This window comes from Vicugna pacos, chromosome 11, assembly GCF_048564905.1.
Source record: "Vicugna pacos chromosome 11, VicPac4, whole genome shotgun sequence".
Lineage (NCBI taxonomy): Eukaryota > Metazoa > Chordata > Mammalia > Artiodactyla > Camelidae > Vicugna > Vicugna pacos.
In genome coordinates this window covers 94711999-94736443 of record NC_132997.1, presented here as the reverse complement: position 1 = coordinate 94736443, position 24445 = coordinate 94711999, and the positions used below count along the sequence as shown (strand labels likewise).

Here is a 24445-nt window from a genome sequence, read left to right as displayed (position 1 = left end):
AGAAAAAGGCCAGATTCATAGCCTTTACTGACTTTCTTGGTATAAATATGCCTATCAAGGCTGATTTCAAGCTACTGACGTGATGTTCCAGAGCGTGGAGCTGGGAAGGGACGTGCACCATTGGCTCCTCCAAGCAGGTGTGAGCACACCTCCAACTGCAAAGGGAAGGTGTCAAGGTCTTGGAAGCTGTGTCTGTCTCCATGGAAACTTAGAAACTAGACAGGAGTCAGCCAGGCTCAGTTATTCGTTTTCTAAATGAGGAACTAAGGGTGATAAGACAACATCTTTTCAAACATGCACACGCTCCTCTGTTTTTCAAAACTGGGCACTGGCACTGAAAGGCAATAGGCTCTTCCTGGTTGGTCCCTGTTGAGCTGTGTCCTCCCTTCCACATCTCCAAAGTGAGGATGTGCAGGGCTGGAAGGAGATAAGGAGCCCCCTGGATCTGTCGCTCCCATCCTTCCCACCCTGGAGGAATCACTTATGGTGGAGGATGGAGAAATAACTGCTCTCAGCATTCACGCATCATTTGAAATGGTAAACAGAGACGGATGGGCAGAAAGCATGGTCCACTCACCTGGGTTTTTAATGAAATCAGGATGGTGGCTGCTAGCGGATTGACATATGTGTTAAGAGTTATGGTTTTCAATAAAAATTTCACTCCCCCGTCACGGGCGCAGGGCACTTCCTGGATCGCCTTGGGAAGCCTCTATTTTCTGTTGATGACTTACAGAAACAAGGATACTGAACCATTAGGATAATGGAATCCTGTGCCTTAAAATCAAAGCAAAAACCCTGCTCAGGTCAGCTCTTGTCCAGTCACCTCAGCGGACATGCCCGGCAAGATGCACGACACAAGGTGAAAGGCTTCCTGCAAATTCAGGTCACAAACTGGGGTCGGGGGACCTGCCAGTCACTCCCCTCCTGCCTCTGCTTGGCTCCAACAGTTACGACGTGTGAATCAGAAGATGTTGACTTCAGGGTCAGACTTCAAAGAACATTATTATATGTAGGACCTGCCTATTTAAACCATTTTCATGCTAAGAATGTCTACACACACAAACGTTAGCTTTGACGGGGAGGTGGGGGAAGAGAGGTTTAAAAAGTTGAATCCAGTATAACCACTTCTAAGACAACTTGCCAGCCAACAGTTGGGTAACCACTGGCTGTCTTCCCCTTGGGCACGGGGGCCCAAGAGTCCCAGCTGAGCACAGTTTAGTTAGTACCAGCTGAGTAATATTAGGGTTAAAGCAGCCACCACTACGTGTGAAGAGTGGCCGTGCTCGATGGGGGCCAGGTGGCCACTGCCAGCCTCATTCTCAGCGTGACTCATGTCCCATGGAGGTGACCACTTTCCTTCAGCATGGAGCCCAGCGTCTAGGGGTTAGTAAGCAAGTGGACACCATGCTTCCCCACCTGCCACCAGTGCTGTGTGTCCTTGATCGTGACAGGACTAGGTGTGGCGCCTGGGGAGCCTCTGGTGAGTCTATGAACTTGAAGGAGCTTCTCAGAAAGAAAGGCCAGAACACAGCATGTCCGTCGGTCATCCTTTGGTGATAAATAGGGACAGTCCAACTCCTGCCCTTGAGGAAGCAGGAAGCAGGCTTCAGAGCCCCTCCAAGCCAGGGAACCGGAATCCCTGGGCTTGCCAGGTGAGTGGCGGCCGGTGGTCCCCGCCCAGGCACCCCAAGCCCTCCCTCCCCTTCTCACCAGCCGCCTCCTTCCGAGCCCTCCAGCAGGAGCAGCGGCCTTCACTCGGAGACCGGCAGGATGTTCTGGCTGTGGGAGTCGCCCGAGAGGCCGGAGGAGCGGAGGGAACGCCTGTGGAGGACCCTGTTCAGAATCTCTTTGCAGCTCTGGCGGTACTGGTGTCGCAGCAAGGAGTACACGAAGGGGTCGGACGCGGCCTTGCTGTAGGCCAAGCACTTGGACAGCACCCCCCAGTGGGAGCTGATGGGCACCGCGGAGGACAGCTCCAGCAGCCTGCGGAGAGAGACCCCCGTTAGGAGCGCACGGCTGACCCCCGCTCCCTGGCCACACTGCCGTTTCTCTGAGGCTGCCTCCTCCAGTGCCAATGACGACAGCAATTTACACCCAGAACAACGGTGGACACTCACCTGGCACTTCCTTTATTCCAGGTACTATGCTAACAATGCACGTTACACGTTGTTTCATGGACCCTTGGGAGACACGACTGTGTCCATTTTACATGTGAGGAAATAGATATCCCAGGAGGCTAAGTGATGCGCTAGTAAACTGCAAAGACGCGATTGGAACCCAGGTTTGTCTGACTCTGGAACCCAAGCTGACCTAAGGAATGCTACTAGCTAATTTGGTCCTGGCCATTGGCTCCAACTCTGCTTGCTGGCCTGCTCTGTGACCCTGGGGAAATCATTTCCCTTCCTGGGGCCTGGATGTTTCATATAAAAAATAAAGAGTTGTATTCGACCATGTCTATGATCATTGCAACTACAAAAGACTAATTCTTTGCTTCAGATCCTAGCTCTGCCTTCCATGGGAGGTTGCCTGGGAGGAAGGGCTGAGAATCATTTTGCAAATATTCAGCAAAGCTCGAAGTGTGTCTTGCATCAGGAAGGAATCTGCTGGTGGTGAAGGCTTCTTCCCAGAGTCGGGATTCTGGTGGCGCCTGGCAAGAGCAGCAGTCAGGGTACCCTGCAGAGACCCTCATCCTTTGGGAGGCGGTGAGGGAAGATGCAGCTCACGTGTCAAAGGGGCCCTCCTGGTACCCAGCGAACAACTCCACTCAGTGGTGCTAACACCAGGCTACAAGGTAATAAAAGCCTTCCTTTGGCTATAAGTGGAATTCTCCCCCCGCCCCAAATCAGGCCGTTTTTCCTCCTGTCCCGAGTGTGTCCAGCATCCCTGGCCATATTTGGATGTTGCCAGCATTAATATAGGATAGAAAAGGCCACAGAACTGGGGGAGAGCTTAGAGATGATGAATTTTCCTCTCCTTACTCACTGTCAGGTAAGGAGACTGAGGCCCAGAGAGGGGAAGGGGGTGCCCAGCATCACACAGCAAGTCACTGGCTGAGGACGTTCCAGCCTCTGTGCTCAGACTGGGATCTGCAAGATGGAAGGCAAAGGTGGCTCTCAGCCCTGCGGGCTGCCCAGGTGAGAACCAGGTTCAAGAAGGATTGAGCTTGGGCTGTAACTGCGCTGCCAACTTTAGTGATGTTTCTGAAGCTTCTTTGGGCTGAGGTTGTGAGGACGAGCCTGTGAAGGGAAAGGGGAGGAAGCTGGTGGGGTGAGCTCCTCCACTGGCAAGCCCCGCTGTTCAAATAGATCCTTAATGGGTCCATTATGAGGTCCTCCATTTGGCATCTTGTTTCCAGTACCGTTATCTGCCCTTGCCCTCTGATCCTGTGGGAAAAGGTGGCCACGTTTCTGTTCCTGTCCGTAGGAGCTCGAATGGGGAAGTGGAGCTGGTGGAATTTGGGAAATCTGTACTTTTAAGAAATCTATTTTGGGAAGTGATGAATTTAAGGGAACAAAAACCCCGAGTTTAGAATTCATACCTAATAATAACAATGAAATAGCTGAATGCCAACACATTGTTGCTACGCAATGCCAAACTGCCCTTCCAAAATGTCTAGTCTTCCCAGCATTGCTAAATTCAGTCTGAGCATTTGGGCTCTCCCAAGAGGATTTACTAAGAGCCAAATATCATCAAACCATCCAGCAAGATCCAAATTATTATTTGCAGGTTCTGTAGATTTCACAGAATAAAATTATTTGGGACTATTTAAAATTTTACCATTTAGGTCATTAAGAGGTAAAATCTATTGCATTTGCTTCTCAAAGATTTTATGTAAATTCTGAACCTGCCTGGCTCAGTAATAATAATTCCCAGTTGAGTATCTCCTTTGGGCCAGCTCCTTGATGTGCAGAGTCTCCAATCTGACAATTATCCTCTTCAGAATGGGTATCACTAGTCCCATTTTACAGATGAGGAAATCAAGGCTCAGGGAGACCGAGCAGCAAGCCAGCGTCTCCTACATGGGAAAGCTGGTTGCATGTTCTGACTTGGCGCTACACTTGGAGTTCAAGTCTCAGCATTGCAGACTGGACAGGATGAATTCTGGGTTCCTCTCCAGCTCTGGGGACCTCTGTTCCGTGAAGTTATTATGGGCTATGCAGCACTTTTGTCACTTGCCCCTGTCTGCTGGGCACATGACTTCTGCTTGAAAAGCCAGCATCTGGCTTCCTTAAGGCCCCCAGGCACAGAGATGCTTTGGCTCAATCCAGGCCTGGGCGCTGCTCTCATGTGGCCATTGGGCCAGGCTGAAGCTGGGATGCCCACTCTGACCAGATGTGGCTGGCCGACCTGCTTTCTGATTTTCCTGTGCACGTGGACCCCTGCCCGCTGCCATGAGCCTGCCCTGGCTGGCTTTGCTCCCTTCCAGCTCTGACAGTTCCTGGTCCCCACTTGGGGACTGGGAAGGGGAGGGGCTTCCATACTGCTACAACTGCTTCTTTCCAATTCTAGATGTGGGCAGGGAATGACCACGTGGTCACCTCCAGATGACCTTTCAGAAAGGGAGCACGCCAGCCCGTTTCTCACGCCAGTCTGGCTCTGCTCACCTCCTCCAAACGCCCTTCCCTCTGGGGGAGGGACATTATTACCCTGATCAGTCACGTTTTCCCCACGAGCTGGATCCCTGTGGTGCTAAAAGGTGCCACCACGCTCTCCTCTTCCTTCCCTGCTGCTGCACTGGGTGGGTCACTGAAGCCCCCTCTCCTGCCCCCGCCCCCAGGTCTGGCCCGAGAGCCCTGCATTTAGGGGCTATTGGGCTCAGGTGTTAATTAAATGAGACTTTGTTTCCTTTTGCTACAGCCCCCTGTTGTGGGTTGAATTGTGTCTCCTCAGATTCATATGTTGAGGTCCTAACCCGCAGCACCTCCGAATGTGACCTTATTCGGAAATAGGGTTGTTGCGGGTGCAAATTAGTTAAGGTGAGGTCCTACTGGGGAAGGGTGGGCCCCAGTCCAATATAACTGCGTCCTTATAAAGGCGGGAATTCAGACACAGACACACGCAGAGAGAATGCCACTAGAAGATGAAGGCAGAGACGGGGTGACGCTTATACAAGCCAAGAAACACCACAGGTTGCAAGTAAACCACCAGGAGCTCCCTCGCAGCCTCAGAAGGACCCACCCGCCCCTCCGACACCTGGATCTCCCACTTCCACCCTCCGGAACTGAGACTGGACGTTTCTATTGTTTAAGCCACTCAGTTAGTGATAGCGCGTGACGGTGGCAGTGCTGGGAAATGCATCCACGTCCACTGAGCAACCCCGTGGGGATGCGGGGGGGTCAGGCAGGATTGGGGGGTTCATGGGCCCCTGGTCACATCGTCAACGTGGCGCCAAGCCCCTCGGAGGTCCTGGAGCCCATGGGCGCCGAGGGACGACCCTGAGGTTTGCAGAGGTCAGCAGCCCCCCGGGCGGGGCGTCACCTCCCGCCCCGCCCTTTGGGAAGCAGAGTCTTTCCCACAAGCTGCGCTCGCTGACCCCTGACCCGCACCTTCCTTTAAGCACCAAGGTGACTTTCCACATGCCGCCCGAGGTGTGGACCGGGAAAACCTCTGCCATCGGGCTCCGTTCAGAGGAAAAGATTTATGCTTCTGTGCCCAAAATGCACACATCCCTGGCCCAGACAGCCCTGACAGGGCTCCCCCGAGAATCCCCTGGGCTGAGAGCCCACAGGATGGGTGACGGGTGGGGTTGAGGGGGGAGGGGGAGGGGGAGGGGAGGTGGCAGCAGGAGTCTGCTTTCTCAAGCATTTCAGGTGACTCTGAGGCAGGTGGTTCAGAGACATGCTGGGAGCTGGGAGTTCCTGGTGAGCAGGGAGCGGGGGTTTGGGCAGAGCCTGGCAGGCCTGGGAGGTGTCAAATGCTGATGGAGGTGGCCTGCTACCACGGCAGAAGCAAAGCCCAGAGGTGCGTATTTTTCTGACTCAGGGTGACACAGCAGATACCTGCAGTCACCCCATCCCAAGTCCGACAGGCCTGGCCCCACCGCTGCAACCCTTTGCTCTGTATCTGTTGGGGGCACTCCTCCGGGGAGCCATCTCCTCTCTCTTGGCTCAAAGCCCTCTGATCTGGGCAGGTCTCTGTGCTGGCTGTCACTGCAGAGGGCTGACAGGCCAGGAAGCCTGCCCCTCACCCTTCACCCACAGGGATCTCGCACCCTCACTCAGCAGCCTGGCAGTCCTGGTCCCTAGGAGGAAAAAGGGGGTACACTTGCCAGAACTCTAAGGCATTCTTTGAACCAGAGGAGAAACCAGTGTCTCAGGTCTGCTTGACAATGAGACTCTCCAAGGAAACTAAATTCTAGGGGGAAAACAAGACCAGTAACACGAGTAGCCATAGACCCAGCTCCTCCTCTGGCCTCTGGGGCTCAGCGCTTCGATAGTCACTTCACAAACACTATCTCAAGACCCCTGAGAGTGTTCTTTGTTCTTCACACTACAAGGAAGAACCAAGGCAAAGTGACGTGCCAAGGCCACGTGGTCTGGATGTGGAAAAGCCAGGGGATTTGAACCCTGGACTGTGGGCACCAGAGACCACATGGCTCCCTGGTGCCAGGCTGCCCTCCCAGCTCCTTGACTCAGTTCCAGGGTGTAGTCAAGGACATTTGCTATCAACTCTTGGACTTAAAATGGTAAATCTGTGCCCCATCTTTACACCTGTGCCTGCATCATCTCTCCCCGCTGTCTCACACACACACACACACATACAACATGGGTCACAGACCACCCTTTGGGAAGCAAGACTGATGTCTTTCCAAGACTTCTGGAGAAGCTGGTCTGCATATTTGAAGACCTGTAAGTAATAAGCTGGTGCTTTAAATGTTCATGAGACATTAGCATGGGAAAGGCATTTTATTAATAGAACATTAACACTGGACAGCCACATGCACATTAAAGCCTCTGCCTCTGCATAATTCTGTGGCTCTGAAAAGCCACAACAGTGGGGCTGTCAGATCTGCAAATGCCTCAGTGCCCTACTCTGATGATCTGGGACAACCATAATTATTTGTAAGCATATATTGCTGCGGAGATAATAGCCTTACACATGCTTTGAGACATGTGAATTTTAATTCAGAAAAATTTAATTAGAGCTTTTGGATGAGAATCTGTGGCAGATCTTGAGACCCTGCTCAAACACTCTGGAAAGAGTCAGATGTGACCCACGAGGGCTTTGGGAACCTGGGAGCCGTTGAGTGTGTGAATAGAAGGCAGTGACGCCTGTGAAGAGTGAGGGTGGAGGTTCCAGGGTTTCCCTCTGTCATCTGACACGCTCCAAAGCACAGATGCCAGCGGCTGTTTGGTGCAGTTGGTGGAACTGTCTTTCTGAGAGGTATCTGCTGCATGGCCAGCGTTGGGCCACCCAAGTCTGACGTCGGCTCAAGCGGCCAGCACTGATGGTCTGCACAAGTTGCTGTCAGCCAGGTGGGGGATCTGAGGTGACTCCGTGCAAACCCACTGCTTCTTCTAGTGGAAGGACTCACTCGCCTACCTGCCTTTACCCACGAGAGTCTGGATACCATGGGTTCGCACCAAGATGCTCGGGCATAGGAAGTTGAATCAAAAACCTGAAGATGAGCATTTCTGTATTTTCAGGGCCTTGTCCGCAGGCTTGGAGTTGTAACATGGCCGCAAGGTGGCATTAATGCCAAGAGGCCTGGCGCTGGCCTTTAACCCTTGGTCCTGTCAGCCGCTACTTTTATGGCCTTGGGCCACTCATCTGCCCTCTCTGACCCTCTGTAAGAGGAGGGTTCTAGCACTCCCCTTGCAGGAGGGCTGTACTAGGTGCAGGCAGGTGTGTACCCGTACCTCCTGGGTGCTTTCCAGGTGTCTGGGAAGTGACAGGCATGACCATAAAGTCTCCATGTTCTCCAGCAAGGGAGGCCAAGAATCTCTTTGAAGATTTGAACGGTTCTTGACCCAAGAATGATGCTTCCCTATCCGAGAAAGTTATCAGATTGGGGACAAAGAGAAGGGACCCCCTCCCTGCCAGTGGGATCTTCTTGACCAGCTCAGACAGGTGGCAGATGTCACCGCAGAAGCCCCTTCTCTTCCTCAGTGTTCCGAGTCTGCCAGCTCCCAGCGTTCCCCACGGTTGTCCTGACGGTAACCCACAGACCTGCACGTGCCTCCGCTCACCAGGCTCCCGGCGGGGAGCAGTAAGGCGGGTTGCTTGGACAGAGGTTGTCACCGTGGAGCTGCGGGAAATCAGAGCTTCTGCACTGACAGTTCAACGAGGGGTTTAAGTGACACTCGAACAACCTGATCTTAATCACCTCGGAAGCTGCAGCTTTCTGGTTCTGAGGGGGTCATGGCGCAAAATGCCTTCCTCCATCCTCTGCGAGGAAAGAGGGAGCCTCCGAGCTCTCAGAGACGTAGCGTAGCGCAGGGCGAGAGCCCCGTGCATGGGCTTTGGCTCCAGGCAGACCTGGCCTGAAACCCTGGCTGAGTCACTCCTGGTTTGGCTTCAGAATCCCTCTTAACACGTGCGCTGGCTTGCCGCTAGCAGTGGGGCCCGGCTGGCCTGCAAGGTGCAACCAGCTCGCCCTCTCTGGGCGAGACAGCTGCTCAGGAAATTGCCACGTCCAGAACCCCTGGCTCTAGGTTCTCCGTAAGGAGTCACTTCCTGAAGGAAGTGAAGTTCTCAATTACATTTCCCGAGCAGAGTCTGACTTCAGCTTCTTCTGCGACTGGGGCGGTTGTGTCTGCACTCGGAAACCAGCTTGAGAAGAGCAGCAGAAGGATCAGCTGCCACCAAAGGTGTGAGTCGTCGCGATCCCAGTGCTGGTGACAGCGGGGCAGCTGAATGCCCGGCATGGATTATTTCGCGTTTTCCTCACTGGAGGTGAATTTCTCTCCACAATCAATGTGCGATTCTCAGCTCTCTGGAAGAGTTTGGGTCAGGCTCCTTGAGGGCGGGTGTCAGAACAAACCCTCCTCCATCCCCACCCACCCCGCCCTGCGTGGTTTGGCAGTTTTGATGCCCTGGCAGAAGAAGTGTAGCTCTGATGCCGTCCTGGCTGTGCCCAGCACACACCTGGAGCCTAGAGTGCCCCCTGCGTGTGGTGAGCAAGTTCACATGTCCTCATCTCCCTGGGGTCCTCCTGGGGGCTCCCAGCTGTTGCAAAGACTAGGCATCTCATCAGAATCTTGTCTCCTCTCAATCACAGAAGGGGTGCGGACAAGGGGAGGTGGCTCAAGAGGGGTGCAATCTCTAGAGGACTAACCACAATGACCTGCCTGCCACCAACTCCCTCTCTGTCACCCTGGGTTGGGACCTGAAGTCCCAGCCTTCAGGCCTTCCGAGGACTCCTGCCTCAATGCACCTGACCTCACAGAGGAAGACAGTGATTTGGCCACTGCTTATACCCTCCCGTATAAACTCTGACATCCAGCAGGGCACTGGGCAGGGAAGGAAGGGAGGAGGGAAATTCTGAGTACTCCTGTAGCGCAGCTGGAATGGCGATCCCAGGAATCAATGGCAACCAATATAAAAGGTATTAATTACATACATAATTAATACTTTACATATACCTATTGTCAGCCTTGGCAACCTAGTGTGCCTGTGACACCTACAGCACATCTCAATTTGGACAAGCCAAGCTCAAATTCTTCAAAGGGACCTGTAGCCGGAGGCTCCCATGCAGGGCTCTAGATCCGGCTCATGCTGTCCCTTCTGCTGGGACTGTCCCCACGCAGAGCCCAGCCCCCTTCACTCGCTCCTGCCTCAGAACCTAGGACGTGGTGCTCCGTTCAGGTGAGAGGGCCGTATCCACAGGGTCATGCTGCCCTCATGGGGGGTCTCCTGCAGGACCCCACCAGGCCACGCCTCCCCTGCAGGGTCTCCTTCACACTTCGCACAGAGAAGGTGCTGGGAGAAATGTGTGCTGAAATGAAACAAGGGTATTTTGCATATTTTCTGAGATTTGCTTGAGACAGCTCCTTCGTCCATACGGGAAAGTCAAAGCAGGCGCTGAGCGGATGGTGGCAGTGGGGGGCGGGGCGGGGGGCGGTTTCACCAGACCCCTGTTCTGTGTTTATGAGATTTCCTGGCCATAGCTTTTTCTCCTTAATAAGTTGCCATTTGTCCCCATAAAAGATGAACCGTTTTGTGAATGTTTTTTAAAACTCAAAATGCATTAAATCCATTTGGAGAGAACATATTGAGTTGTGAAGCTACCATCAATTTTGCTGAAACATTTTTTTCTGGGCACCATTAGAGGGAACCAAGTTACAATCAGAAAAAAGGAAAAACTGGTTGGAAAATGAGATCAAGCCAGAGAGAAGTCCAATCGTTTCAAGGTGGAATTGATTCCCGATTCCCCTCGGAGGGCTCAGGTTCACCTCATTAGCCCGCAAGTCTGCTTTACTGTGGGATTTAAGAGGAAGGGTGTCTGCGTGCCCTCCCTGCTCGATGCGTCTTTCTTCGCTGGATTTAATCCCGGTTAGTTCACGCACCCGCCAGTCTCGGGCCAGGCACCGTGGGTGATGCTGTAAGTGTAGGAAGGAGGGAGGATGCTGAGCACAGATGTCACCCAGGCCAGGCCTGCGCTACACCCACGTGCCCTGTGCTCAAATCCCTTTAACCCTCACAACAGCCCTAAGAGGCAAGCACTGCTCACTTCTGGTTTACAGATGAGAGGCTGGAGGCTCAGAGAGGGGACATCGCTGGCCCAAGGTCACACAGCAGCCCAGAGCACACCCCCTGGACCTGGGGTCTGAACTCAGGTTGGCCGGTGCTCATAACCAATCTGCTGCCCCACCCTCGGAGAGCAACGGAAACCCACTCTCTTCTGTTCCTGCCTGGGCTTCGTGTCCCATGGAAAACCCAGACCTATGCAAGTTCCAGCGTCCTGGCTGGATGTGGCCGGCCTAGACCAGGGGTGCTCACCCGGGGGTGATTCTGGTCCCCAGGTTGCCAAAGTTTGGCAATGTCTGGAGACATTCCTAATTGTCAAACCCAGGGAGCAGGAGGGAAGAGGTGCTGGGGACGGATAGTAGGCAGATGGCAGTTCTAGAAGGAAGAAGATGGCCCTGCTCTGCCCGGGGCAGAGCCATCCAGAGACCTGCAGACAGGCCTACGTCCCATGTTTAGAGTGAGATGCAGGCCCGCTAGCTTTCCACCCACCCCGGCCCCGAGGGAGAGGTGTGCTGCGGTAAAGACAGTGAAAGGTGCCCTGGGCTTGTGCTGTCTGGAGAAGGGATGGTGGGGGCTGCTGTGGGGGCGCCCAGCTCACTGTCTGCAAATCGGCAGTGCGCCTGGGAGCAGAGGACAGATGTTCTCCTGGGAGGTAGGAAGCGGGACTGGGAACATGGGTGGAGCCCCAGGGAGCCAGGCTTCAGCTCTGTATGAGGAGGGAAGGGAGAGTGGACAGGGAGACATGGACACAGTGGGCTCCTCTTCCCTAAGCGCAACTCTGGGGTCGATAAGGCAGGGCGTCCCTTCCAGGTCCCTGACAACTGAGGATGTTGGGGGATGGGCTGCGTGTGCTCGCTCTCTTTCACACACACACACGCACACACATGCATGCACATGTACACACAAAACCCTGCATAGATTCTCCTTCCCAGGCTCAACATCCACCTCCTAAAAGACTTTCTATCATCACCTTCCCAAACAGTTCAGCCCTTTTGGATACAAATTTGCAGGATTCCTTTCCCCTCCAGTGAGCAAAACTGAGCGGGTGATGCATTTCTTTTCCTTCTGGCTGCAGCGTGTAGGGGAAATGCTGCAGCTGGAGCAGGTTGGCTTCTGGAATGCACAGCCCTGAGGCCAGCGCACCGCGTGGGGGCACGGGGCTGGCCATTGAGAGAGTACGTGACAAGCTCACAACGCCTTGACTAACGTGGCAGATCCCTGGAGCCATGGGACAGGTGGGTCCACCCAGATGGGCACAGAGCACGCTTCCTGCTCCCTGTACAGGTGGCAGGTGGCAGGTGGCCCCTGCTGTGCAGGGTGTCTGGGCTGAGGGTACCAGGTTGGGGTCTCCTGGGCTGAGGGTACCAGGCTGGGCAGTAAGAACCCAACCCCTGCAGGGTGTTCTCCCCTGTCCTCTCTACCCTGTCCTTTCCTTTTGGGCCTCCTAAGGGTCGGAGGCTGAGGCTAAAGGGTTAGAATGATGTTTGGAAACCAAGTGGGGCAGTCTCATCACCTTTCGGTCCTGAGTCTAATCCAAAAGAATTCAAGGCAGAAGACAAAAAGCCTGTGCCTTCCTTCTCACTCGACTTGTCAAGTTTACTCTCATCCCTTAATCCACCCTCTGGAAAACACGTGGCCAAGAGAGGCCGGCCATGGCTAAAGGTCATGCGGACCCTGCTTTGCTCTCCTGAGCCCCGTGCCCACCCCACTGGCCCCCAGCTCGTGTCCCACCGGCCATGCTCACCTGGTGATCACGTAGGGGGCAAAGCACACGAGGAAGGTGCCCACGAATGTGCTGATCTTCTTGGTGGCGCGCTGCCGCCTCCTCTTCTGCTCCTCCAGACAGCGCTCCCGCACACTGCGCGTGAGAGAGGGAAAGGGTGACTCGCGGGCCGGGCCTGCCAGGTCACAGTGAGCGGCGATTTGTACACGCAGCCAGTGGCCACAAGCGTAGGAACTTGGCCATGGAGCCAGAAAGACCTGAGGCCACGTCTGGGCTGTAGGCATGTGACCTTGGGCCCCTGTGTGACCTCACTAAACCTCAGGGCCATTATCTGTAAAACGCAGATAGGGCTATAATAAAACGGCCCAAAGAACTGTTTTGAGAATTAAATGTGTGAAGCACATAAAGCAATTAGCACAGTGATCCAGCAAGTGTAAATGAATATAAACTCGCAACCTTCACTGAACTCCTCCTATGTGCCAGCCCCAGAGCCCACACTCCCTAAGTAGCACCCCTAACTCTTAACTTCACTGTAGTTGATTCTGCCAGGTGGGTGTTACCTGCCCTGTTTTAGCAATGATGACCATGAGTTCTGTGAATTCAAATGATCTACTCAGCTGGTAAGCGGAGGAGGGATTTGAACCCGTGTCCATGTGACTCAAAGCTGGTCCTCACCAGCTGGGGCAGCCTGGACTCTGTGCAGTGTGGCCGGGGCTTCCTTTCCTCCACACCTTTAGCCCTGTTTCTTCCATCCCAAAGTCTCAGCTCTGCCCGGAGCTACAGACAACACATTATGAGGTGATAGAAGGAGAAGTTGCTCGATGCATTCAGAGACCAAGCTCGGTGAAGCTACAGGACCTTCAAGTCCCTGGAGAACTGGGGATGCAGTTCTGAGGATGGCCACCAATGTCCCTAACCACACCCTTTTCCTGACTGCCCTCTGCTCTGGAGCCTTTCAAGAACTGACATCTGATGCCAGCCAAGAGCGGTGGTTTTTGCACAGCATTTCCTGCAGCCACAGAGAAATGCACAGGCAACAGGTACAGGGAAAGATGCACCTTTGGAGCTGTAGGTCTCCGGTGCTCCAGACCAGGGGGCCCAGCACGGGCACATGTTTCTACTGTTTCCGGTTAACGTAAGTCACGTGATCCTAACAATGGACAGGGAGGAAGACTGTGGACAGAGCTGCCTGGGAGGAACGATAACTTGGCAGAGGCAGGCCTGGGTTGTGATGACCTGGCTCTGAAATTAGGCCAGTCTGTCCAATGACAGCAGGGAGGGGCGAGAACACTCATGAGCCAGGGTCGTGAGCAGCATGACCGCCAGGGCAGCTTCCCCTTCCTTCCACCAGAACCATCATTTTCATACTTAATTCAGACTCTTCCTCATCGGATTTTTGATCACAGGTGGACAATTCCATGTGTTTGGATTGAAGGTCCCTGCAATTCTTGTAGGACTTTTTTTTCCCCTTGACTTGCATCTTTCCAGGAATTTAGAGAGTTAAGAACTGGAGTCTGGCCTGGTACAGACAGATCTACTGACTGAAAATGTATCACTCATGATTGATATTGCTAATTAATTTTTAATAACTAATATTAATAACAATCCACATTTCTAGTGTCTTTCATGTGTGGCATCTTAGATACTGTGATGGGGTTCAGAGGCATTCATGGATTTGATACAACTCTATAAGCTAAGGACTGAAACAATTGTAATCTTCATTTTTTCAGATAAGGAGATTGAGGCAGAGGAGTTAAGCAACTTGCTCAAGGTCACACAGTGATCTGCTGAGGGGAGGAGGCTGACCAACCTGTCCCGGATAACCGGGGCTGTCCTGGTTTTAGCACTTAAAGTCTCACAGCCTGGCAGTTTACATAGGACTGTCTGGTTTCAAAATGGAAAAGTCCTGCATCTGAGAACCCTGGTCATCTTGGGCAACCCAGGATGGTTGGTTGTCCCACGTGATGGCAAGATCTGAACCCAGGCCGTCTGACTCTGGAGCCTTGAGTGTCGCCTCTCAACTCGTCGGGGTTATTACACATCCCTGGGGAGACACTGGGGCATCATCTCATTCAGAAAATCTTAAGAATACAGCTGAGGGGGCGAGGGATAGAGGGGTAACTTTGTCTGAGCCCACACAGCAAGAGTCAGTCTTAAATCTCCTCATTTTCCACTTATGTGTGAGTGTCTGCAGAATTTTCCACCAAAGTCCTCTGACTCGTGTCACGTGCACAGGATACGGGTGGACCTGGAGAGAAGGTACAAGTCCAGATCCTGGATATCTGGGTCTAGTGAGGTGTCCAGATTGTCTCGGTTTGTCCGAGACTGTCTTGGCTTTACAACTCAAGGTCCCGCATCCTGGGAGCCCTCTCAGTCCCAGGCAAATCAGGACAATGGTCACCCCAGCGGTGTGTTTGGCACGTTCTCCACAACACAGGACTGTTCATTTTAGTATTAAAATTTCTGCCCCCAAACTGTCAGGGCAATTGATGTAAGAATTGCTGGAGATTTGGGGTATGAGGTGGGTGTCCTGAGCCATCACATACACTCACCCCACAAGAGGAGTGAAGTTTTTGCACATCTCCTAAAAAATGAACACAAGGTTCGTATCATAAATGACTCATCAAGGGGGCACCAGAGAAACTGGTGGTGGCACTGGGGCCAGGCCCTCCTCCAATCTGTGACCCTGACAATATTGTCCATTTCTCAGGTGTTTTAGAATAACCCTGATGAGTGAGCAAGCTCTGGCTATGTGTCTAGTCCCAGTTGTGCCCTAATAGCTGTGTGGCCTCAGGAAAGTCACTCAACCTCTCTGAATCTGGTTCCTCATTTATCGGAGGGAGATTTCATAATAACTATAACTAGAGCTAACATTTATCAGGACAGAAGCGACTCACCAGCTCCCAAGCTCCCACCCACTAGGAGGGACCTGGGTTCCTGCTGTGGGTCTGAGGACCCAGCTCTTTCCCCAGGAGCAGAAGCCCCCTCACCATGCCGCATCACACAATCTTTTGCCAAAGCCCTGAAGACTATTTAAAGGCAGATGCTGCTTGAAGCTTTGGAGGTCTTCAGAAGGATAAACAGAAACATTTCAGTGACTCCACAGGAACACAATGGACACTGTACAGGCTTGAATGATCAATGTCACTCCTCTCCTGTAAAAACCTATGGGGAATTAATTTCATTTGTTCCTGCAAAGCTTTGTACAGGAGAGAAGAATGAGCTAGCAAGCACTTTGCAGGTACATGATTTCTTTGGGTGTCCAGAGTACAAAGCTCAACATCTTACACCCAGAAGACACCTCATGAGTGCACGTCATTTGAATTAATGAACAATTCTTAAAAGCCTCTTAGGAAAATTAAGTCTCAGTCATTTTTAAGTGACCTTCTCCAAAGAGACATAGCAGAAATCTTAATAGGAGAAAGATAGAAATCTGCTCGAGAATATATTTTTCAAAGTGAGACTTTAAAACCTTTAGCCTTTCAGACAAAGCAAAGCTCATCAATGGATGTCAGGCCATGAACACTTCCGTGGCCCGGTGTCCTTTCTAGCTAAGTGTGGTGGTAAACACTCGGCGGCGGAGCCAGACATCTGGGTTCAAATCCAGGCTTCCCCACTTTATTGCTGTGTGGCCTAAGGCGAGTCACACAGCCTCTCTGTGCATCAGCATCATCATCTCTAAACTGAGGGTAATACAGGTACCTATCTGGTAGGGGCCTATTGAGAGCAACTGAGTTAACACCCAAAAAGTACCCAGGACAGGGCTCGACTCAGAGTAAGTACTCAGTCAGTGCAAATCACAAGTATTATTCACTTAACATGTTTTTATGAAACAATTACTATGTTTCGGTACTACCCTGAACCCCCAGACCACAGGGATCCCTCTTGCTGCAAAAATGTGCTTTCATGAGAGAGAGGGAGAGAGAGAGCACTGCAGCCAGGGACGGTGCCAGCTGGAGCCTGGGCTCCCGGGCTGGCTCTGGGACCCTCTCAGGGGCTCAGGGATGTGGTGGACGCTGCTCCCTAATCTTTCTGGCACCTGGCATGCTGCGGGAGCACAGCGGGGTGTGCGCTGGATGCTGTGTCTGGGGTTAACAGCCGTGTGGGCCTGGTCATGAGTCTGCTCTGGGACAGACTGGCTAGCCTCTACAGTCATGTGTAACACGAGGGATCCCAGCTCACAGATGGGAAACTGAGGCTCAGAGAAGACAGGGACTTGCCCGAGCAGGGTGCAGGCAGGGCCAGCATCAGTTACTGACACCCAGTCTGGAACCATGTGGTGCTTCCCTGAACTCCTGCAAAGGAAGAGAATGGGTCCCACTTCTCCGCCCAGGGTCCCCCAGGTTTCCAGGTGGGAACAGGGAGGCGGCAGGAAGAGAAGGCAGGGCAGTCTCCCAGGCTCCGAGGGGAGCAGGGTGGCCCTCGGGCTTGCCATTATTACTGTTTAAGCCTACAATGAGGTCTGCCCCCCAGCTCCCCAAACAACATAATAAGAAGATCACTTCGCTCTTGCTGTCATTTTTTTTCTCATCATAGCTTTGCGAAACTGAGCTCCTTGAAATCTTGCAGCCCTACAAGCTGTCACTTTCCTCATTCGCAGGAGAGCAGACTGAGGGCCAGGAAAGTAGACCCCACGCCCAGGGTCCACAGTAAGCTCAAAACAGACCAGATCTCATTCCAGCTCTCCTGACTCCAAGACCTGGGGTGTCCCCCAGACTCCACTGCCTCCCACAGGACCAGTGAGCAACGAGCCAGCTGTGTCTAGCCACATTCACGTCCAGATACTCCTGGGCCTGGTGGTGGCGGCTGGAGTCCTCGGACTCCCAAGCAGAACCCGCAGCTCAGAGGGCGAGAGCCGAAGGCTCTCCTGGCCAGGTCCGCTTGCCCAGAGTGTGACCTTGTGCCACTGCCAGCGAGGGTCCCAGGGGCTGTGCCAAGACAGGGAGTTTCCTTCAGCCAAGAGGAGAAGGGCTCTCCAGCACTATGATGTGTGGGGCCAAAGAGACATCCCCAGGAGGCTTCAGTGATAGGGCAGAGGGGTGGTTAGTACTGGGAACATCCGAAAAGTCAAGAAATGAGGCGATCGTGGCTAAAACACAGTGGATCTGGGTCCTGACTGATGCCCAGAGGACTTCAGCCAGGCCAGAGCTCACACTCTGAGTACTCAGAGAGACATCCAGATTTGCTTTCTGGCTTTTAAGAAAATGGAACAAAAGGCGAGGGAAGGAGCTGACCGATGGTGGAGAAGAGGTTTGTGTTTTGGGTCAATTCAACATTGTAAGCAGTCCTGCCTTCAGACCTGACAAGAGGGGGTCCTGTCCTGGGTCCAGGACATTAAGGGGCCCACATCTCCCCATGAAATGAAGTGCTCATGGGGCGAAGGGGATGCACCCACCCAGAGCCCACATCCTCCATTCTCGACCAAGTTCTAGGTACCTGCCCAAATGCCCTGATCTTGCTTCCAGAACGTGCACAGGCATCTTCCTCAGAGCTTATCCTCCTGAGGGTGGCCTGTGCCACCTGGGTGCCTGCCTGGAGGCCAGAGGGGTGACATTTGTGAACAACACGTAGATACACAACCTACAGTGTCCACTCTGTGAGGGAGGAGGCCCCTTTCAGGGCTGGGGGAGCCAGGCTGGGGAGGTGAGGCCGGCGGGCTGTGTGCATGGAATCAGCTCAATTCTTCCCATCAGGTACGAGGCTGAACTCCAGGGAGCCTAAGAACGCTAAACTTGAACCCAGCCTCGCAAAGTGTTATAAATGTATATTTCTCAGGGTAGGAAGATAGAACATATTTCCTTTAACAGTTTGTAAGCTGAATTTAGAAAGTCTAAATATTCATGTAGATGGTTTGTGAAACTCCATTTGCACCCTTGTTGCCCCATCCACACAACTTAGGGGTGCACCTGAGCTTGAATCTTGGATGGAGCCACATTCTAGATCTGTTAAATATGGCAAGCACCCCCTTCCCTGGGGCTCCCAATTTCCTCATCTGCAAAATCAAGAGCACAGTGAGGGCCCTTCCTTTTACTGTGGCACAGTTCTGACATGCTCAGCCAGCCCTCTGTAGCCCCTGATCACAAGCTTGCATGTGCTTCACCAGCTGTCTACTCTGAAGTCACTAACTCGTGCTGGCAAGAGTGCCCTCCAGCTGAATGGGGAGAGCAGGGCTGCGGCCTCAACACCCCGGCTCCCTACCTGTGTCTCCATGTCTCTGGCAGCACCAAGGAGAGGATCTGGCTATAAGTGGTCCAGAGCTGTGATGTGGGAGAACTGAGTCACGCAAACTGAACAGTTGGAAACCAGGTGGGTAATAAATCTTAGGAATTCCCAATTTCTTTATGATTGTAGAAACTAGAGAAACCACCCTAGAAAGGCAGGAGTTGGTGACAATTCTCAGGGTCAAAGATTTAATTTAAAACAGGAAGTCACTGTCCTTTTGGTGGTATTGAAGCAAAGGAGTCCAACCTGTCACTCCCTGTGTTAAACGCTCTGCAGGAAGAGCAGGCATCGCCAGGGAGCTCCCTGACAGATAGACCTCAGGGAGCTCAGAACGAGTTCCTTTTAATTAAGTCCCAGGAGGCCAGGAGTGTGGTGGCTGTTAAGTGAATCTTCCAGTGAGCATTCTCCTTCGCCTGCTGCCCTGACTGTCCAGGTAAGGGAGCTTGGCTTCTGCTGTTCTGGGACTGGACCCCCAGGCCCCCCCCAGCTCTCAGCACTGGCGCCTCAGGGCCTAAGGCTTGGGGGGTCTAGGGGGCGGTCCCCCTTTCCGAGATAGCTGGGCAGTTTCTCCTTTGTGGCGAGGGAGAGTTTGGAGCCTCCAAGAAGGAAGCCGGAGGATCTGCTGTCAGGGAGCTGGTGCCCTCCTGTGTGGCGCACCAGCCACCCTCTCACTTTGGGTACTTTCCCCACAGGGAGAGGTAGGTTGGTTCCCCAAAGGGGCATCTGCCCACTATTCCACAACCCCAGGCCAGCCCTCGGCCAGTGGGGCCTGTCTGAACTGACCGAGGACAAGCCTCCTCCCAGAAGACCCTCCTGTCCCCAGTGCAGACTGGCATTGCTCCTTGGCCCTGCAGGGCCCCGTGGCACTGGGAAAGTGTCTCTTCAGAGCATCCTGGGGCTTGGAAGAGGTCAAAGTTCCCCTGGAGGGGATTGGCAGAGAGAAGAAGGGACTGGAGGCCACCAGAGCAGCTGCCTCTTCTCCTGAGACCCCGGGGGATTTACTCTGCCATGTCTGGCCTGGAGTCTGGATGCGATTTGCAAGACTGGCACCAGCCCTACATCCTAAATGGGCTGAAGAGGAGCCGCTGCCCTCTAGTTCTGGAAGTTGGAGGAAGAGCAGGGATGGGGTTCGTACGGGTCTCAATAAGAACTGATTCCTTTCCCAGCTCAGTCCCTCCTCCGCTGTTAGACTCATGGCGAGTGGGCCCCTCTGAAGGAATCATTCAAGTTCTGAGAGTTCAACAACATTGCCTACAGCTTCCAGAGCACTCGCAGCCCAAGCCCTAGGAATAGTGCACCTTCTAAAGTGAAGTCCTCTCGCCCCAGGGTGATGGGAAGGAGAAGAGTTCTGCAATTGTGGCTGCAGAATAGTTCCTTAAACAACACTGCACCGTGCGTGGCCACATGCAGTGAGTCGGCTCATGTCTTTGGGTCAGTGTTGCATGATTGCCACACCTGTGATCTGTCTGTCACACATGCTGTTGCTACATGAACACACAAAATTGTGTGTGTGAAGCTCACACATGTCCACACACGGTTCACATGCCCTGGTGTCTATGTGCCCTCAGTCATCCCCATGTACATCCTGAATGTGATTCTGGGAGGAAGATTCTGTGACTAGAAGCTTTGGTCCAGCACATAATCTAGAAGGACCGTTCTGTGGGGAACGATGAACACAGGCATACATGTCCATCTATGCGCAGTGAAGTTCAAGGCCTCTTTTTGTTGCTTATAGGCAGGGAAAACACAGACTTGAAGGAGCCCTTGCACAGACTGATGCCCCCGGTCTATCCCCCTCAGCCACGGGCTTGTTTCTCCCTGGGCAGGGAGGCATTCACACCCTAGGGACCGAGCTCCCTGCCCTGCCCCCAGGCCCCCCACACTGCTTTCTCAGTCTGCCTCACTGTTCATGCCATCTTGACACTTAAGCCCCCTTTCCAGGGTCCAGGGCATCAGGCTATAAAATCGCAGAGTCCGTAGGGACACCAGCAGCAGGTTCCCCCTTCCTCTCCTCTTCTCTGAAGGAAAGCCGAGGTGAGCCCAGGACATCTCAGCTAAGAGTTTCCCCCTTCTCCCCCTGAGCAGCTCTGGGGGATGGCTGGACTTCCCAGGGAGTACCTGTACCCAACTGCCTGTCCTGAGCTGCCTTCCTGGGAAACAGCAGCCAGGTGAGGATGGAGGTGGGTGGGCAGGTTTTGTCGGGAAGCCTCAGGATGACCCTTTCCCTCTGCAAGGGCTCCAGGCTCCAAGTGCAGGAGACAAGGGACAGTGCTGTCTGGGAAGGGCACCCCAGTCTCCTCGGAGCCCCTCAGATGCTCCATTAAGGACCCACAGAGGAAGGTGCAGCCACAGGACTCACACTTACAGGAGCAGGACACAGAAGCAGCACCAGACACCAGAGAAAGGAAAAGAGGGAGGAGAGAAGCACATCCGCGTCTGAAGATCTCTTAGGGAGCTCTCTAAGCACCCAGGCCATGCTCTCAGCGCCTGATTAGAATCACGTAAAGGCCTTAAGCAGTGAACAGACATCACTGCCTTCCCATAGGCTGTTTAAAGTGAAAACTAAAAACATAAAATAAGTTCAACAAAGTTCTGATTCTCTGTGGTTTCTACCCTGACGCTTCAAAAGTAGTACATATTGTTTCGCCCACATGTTTGGCGGTCTAGCTTTACCTGTCATGAGACGGGCAACACTGGCCCTTCCCCCCCCCCCCCCCCCCACACACACCTCAGTTTTCCAAAGAGGAAATGGAGGCTAGGTGGAAAAGGGGCTTGCCCAAGACTGCACATTGGAGCGTGGAGAGACAAGGATCCCCTTCTCCCCAAAGAGACCCCCTCCCCCACCGAGTCCCCCGCAGCCCTTCCCTGATCCCGCACCTGGCGGTGCCCTCACCTGGGGTGGATGTCCACGAGGAGCACGAGCGTCTGCATGGTGATCACGTCGATGCGCTTGCAGTGGAAGCGGGCCACTTTGAGCACCTTGAAGTATGTGCAGCAGAGCACGACGAAGGAGAGCAGGAAGCTGAGCGCGTGGAAGGCGCCGGTGAAGACCGCGAAACGCAGGCGCTCGTCCGGCCGCCGGCTGCACAGCGTGCACGACGCATAGAGCTGGTGGAAGCCCAGCCAGGACAGGGCGAGCGCGGCGGCGGGGAAGGTGAGCGCGTGCAGCCACGTGTAGGCCACCATGAGCGCGGCGTCGCGGAGGCGCATCTTGGCGCGGTAGCTCAGCGGGAAGACCACGGCCACCCAGCGGTCGATGCTGAGCGCGGCCATGCTGAGCATGGAGTTGGTGGCCAGGAAGGTGTCGAGGAAGGCGGCCAGGCGGCACAGGCGGTCGCTGGCCGGCTGCCGCTGGGCCACGACGCCGGCCAGCGTGAGCGGCATGTTGACCACGGTGCACAGCAGGTTGCCGCACGTGAGGTTCAGGGTGAAGAGCGCCGGCGCCTGGCGGCGGATGTCGGCGCTGTGCAGGAGGCAGAGCAGCACCAGCGCGTTGGACAGCAGCGAGACGCCCATCGTGCCCACCAGCAGCCCCGCCAGGCCCGCGTCCCACGAGTTCATGGTGCGCGCCCGCCGCCGGCGGCGCTCAGGGCCGGCAACCCGGCGCCGCCATGGCGCAGCCCGCCGCCCGCTCAGCCCCTCGGCGGCGCCGCCGCCGCCGCCGCCCCGCGACCCCCGGCCCCCGCTGCCATGGCTCCCCGGAGGGCGCGCGGCCACCCCGGAGCCCCGCGCCACCTCCCGGGCAGGCACCTGGGCACGCGGCTGAGCCCCGGAGCCCCGCGCCACCTCCCGGGCAAGCGCCGATGCGCCGCCGAACCGGGAGCTTTGAGCGCCCTCGGATCCTGGATTGCAGGCGCCCGTGCCCGACTCTGCCTTTGCTCCTTCCGCTCTCACCCCATCCCTCCACGCTCAGTCTCCGCTTCGCACACCCTCCCGCTCCCTTCCTTTCTCTTCCTCCCCTCTCTCTGCTCGCTCTTTTCGCTCGATCTCCCTTTCAGCTCTCCCCTCCACTTTCTCTCGCTCTCTCTCCCCTCCTCTCTCCCTCTCTCTCCCTCTCTCTCTCCTCTGCCGTGCTTCTCTTCTCTCTCCCACTGCTGTTCTCTCCGTCTGTCTCTCCCACCCCCAATTTTCTCCACCCTTCGTTATTCCCTCTCCTCTTCTCTCTCTCTCTCTCTCCAGAATCTGGCTGCTTCTATCAGAAATTCCCGTTGATGCGCGCGCACACTCACACACACTCTCACACACACACGCGCGCGCGCGCGCGCACACACACACACACACACACACACACTAACAGAGAACTAGCCCTGAAAGGCTGCGGTGCAGGGTGATTGGCTCCTTGAGCTTCCTGTCCCCGACCTCCCAATCCTCCCTTATGTGTGTCAAAGGCTGAGTCAAGGAAGTCTGCCTGAGAAAAGGGAGGCATGCCTGGGCACCTTCATGCCTCAGGGCCACCTGTCCCAGCCTGAGCACCAGCCTGGCCAAACCTGGACATGGAGGTCCTACCCCACCTGTCCTGGCTGAGCCCCCCAGGGCTGATGCTTCTCCGACTCTGAGCTGAGCTGGGGGTCTTAGATAGGCTCTGTCTGCTGAGAGGGGAAGGAAACCACATCTCTCCATCCTGCATGATCAGGGGCCTGGCCCTTGGTATCTCCCCAGGCCTCCCCAGCCTGTTCCCAGGGCAGCTGCTGCACTTCTGGGGGCGCTCGGTTCACGTTGCCCTCTTTCCATCACTCTTCAGCTGGGGCTTCAGCATCATCCGCAAGCCAGGTAGGGTGACCCTGAGACACACTGTGACACCCTCTAGGTGTTCCCTCAGCCAGGAGAGGGCTTTATCTGACCCTGAGCGCTCACAGGCGGACAAGTCTGCCTGTGCACACCCCGCGTCAGCAGAGCCCCAGCGTGGCCAATACTCAGCACTCCTGGCCTCGGTTCCACAATCAGCCCCCACACCACCTGCTCTGGGTCTGATGAGGCAGGAAGCTCCAGTTTGTGAGGGACCTGAATGACATACCACATGCAGCTCTTTAGAAAAGGGAGAAGATGGTGGCTGGCGTGGCTTGGTGGAGACCCCAGGAGCTCTGGGTAGGCGGGGTCCCAGCTCCCCCTCAGAAAAGTGCACAGTGACTGTGGCCCTTTCGTCCTCTGTCAAGATCCTTGGGGGAAGGTGTGTGGATCAGGGCTCCCCTTCCCACCCAGAGCCTGAGATTCAACATTTACCAACACACCACTGACTTCACAGAACACTGGCAAGTTACTGAACCTCACTGTGCCTCAGTGTCTTCCTTAACTTTCAGAGCTCCAGTGAGAAATAACTCAGATATTGTATGTACAGAGCTTTGCCCCCAGCCTACCTGGAGGAGGAAATGGAACAGAAAGCAACAATCTCCTCATCACTTGGCCCATCACGTGGCCTATAGATTTCAGGGTTGGATATGTCTTCATTAGATATTTAGCATGTGACATCAGAGTAAGATGTTAACCTGTGTATCATCCCTGTTCCCAAAGACTTTGTCCCCACAAATAACCCCTGGCATGAGGGCATGAGGTAGGTGCCCAGGGCCTGTTTGTGGATTAAATGAGGACATGAATATGTGAGCACCACTGGACCCACGATCCTCATACTTCAGTGTTTTTCAGAATCACCTAATAAACTTGGGATGCTGATTAAAGAGTTAGATTCCTGGGCCATGCTCCTGGGGTCTAGGGATCTGCATTCTCAGTGAGTTGTTCAGGTGACTCTGATAAGGGTGGTCCATGATCACGCCCTGAGGAGCAAACTATGAGAAGTGGTCAGGTTGGGCAGCTGGA

The 24445-nt window shown here is 54.3% G+C and overlaps 1 protein-coding gene across 1 annotated transcript; it reads right to left on the bottom strand.

Moving 5' to 3' along the window:
• Positions 1-53: 53 nt before the first annotated feature.
• GPR26 (G protein-coupled receptor 26) lies at positions 54-22255 on the bottom strand. Its single transcript, XM_006220292.4, has 3 exons — positions 21528-22255; positions 12434-12547; positions 54-1983 (listed from the first exon to the last, which is right to left on the bottom strand). Exons 1-3 carry the CDS (start codon positions 22193-22195, stop codon positions 1752-1754), a joined length of 1014 nt encoding a protein of 337 aa, XP_006220354.3. The 5' UTR covers positions 22196-22255; the 3' UTR covers positions 54-1751.
• Positions 22256-24445: the final 2190 nt, after the last annotated feature.

Excerpts from the sequence above, each read along its gene's own strand:
- GPR26 (XM_006220292.4), bottom strand. The coding sequence starts at position 22,195 with ATGAACTCGTGGGACGCGGGCCTGGCGGGGCTGCTGGTGGGCACGATG. Across the intron at positions 12,548-21,527 it reads CTCGTGGACATCCACCCCAG|TGTGCGGGAGCGCTGTCTGG; the intron begins GTGAGGGCACCG and ends TCTCACGCGCAG. Across the intron at positions 1,984-12,433 it reads GCCCCCTACGTGATCACCAG|GCTGCTGGAGCTGTCCTCCG; the intron begins GTGAGCATGGCC and ends CTCTCTCCGCAG.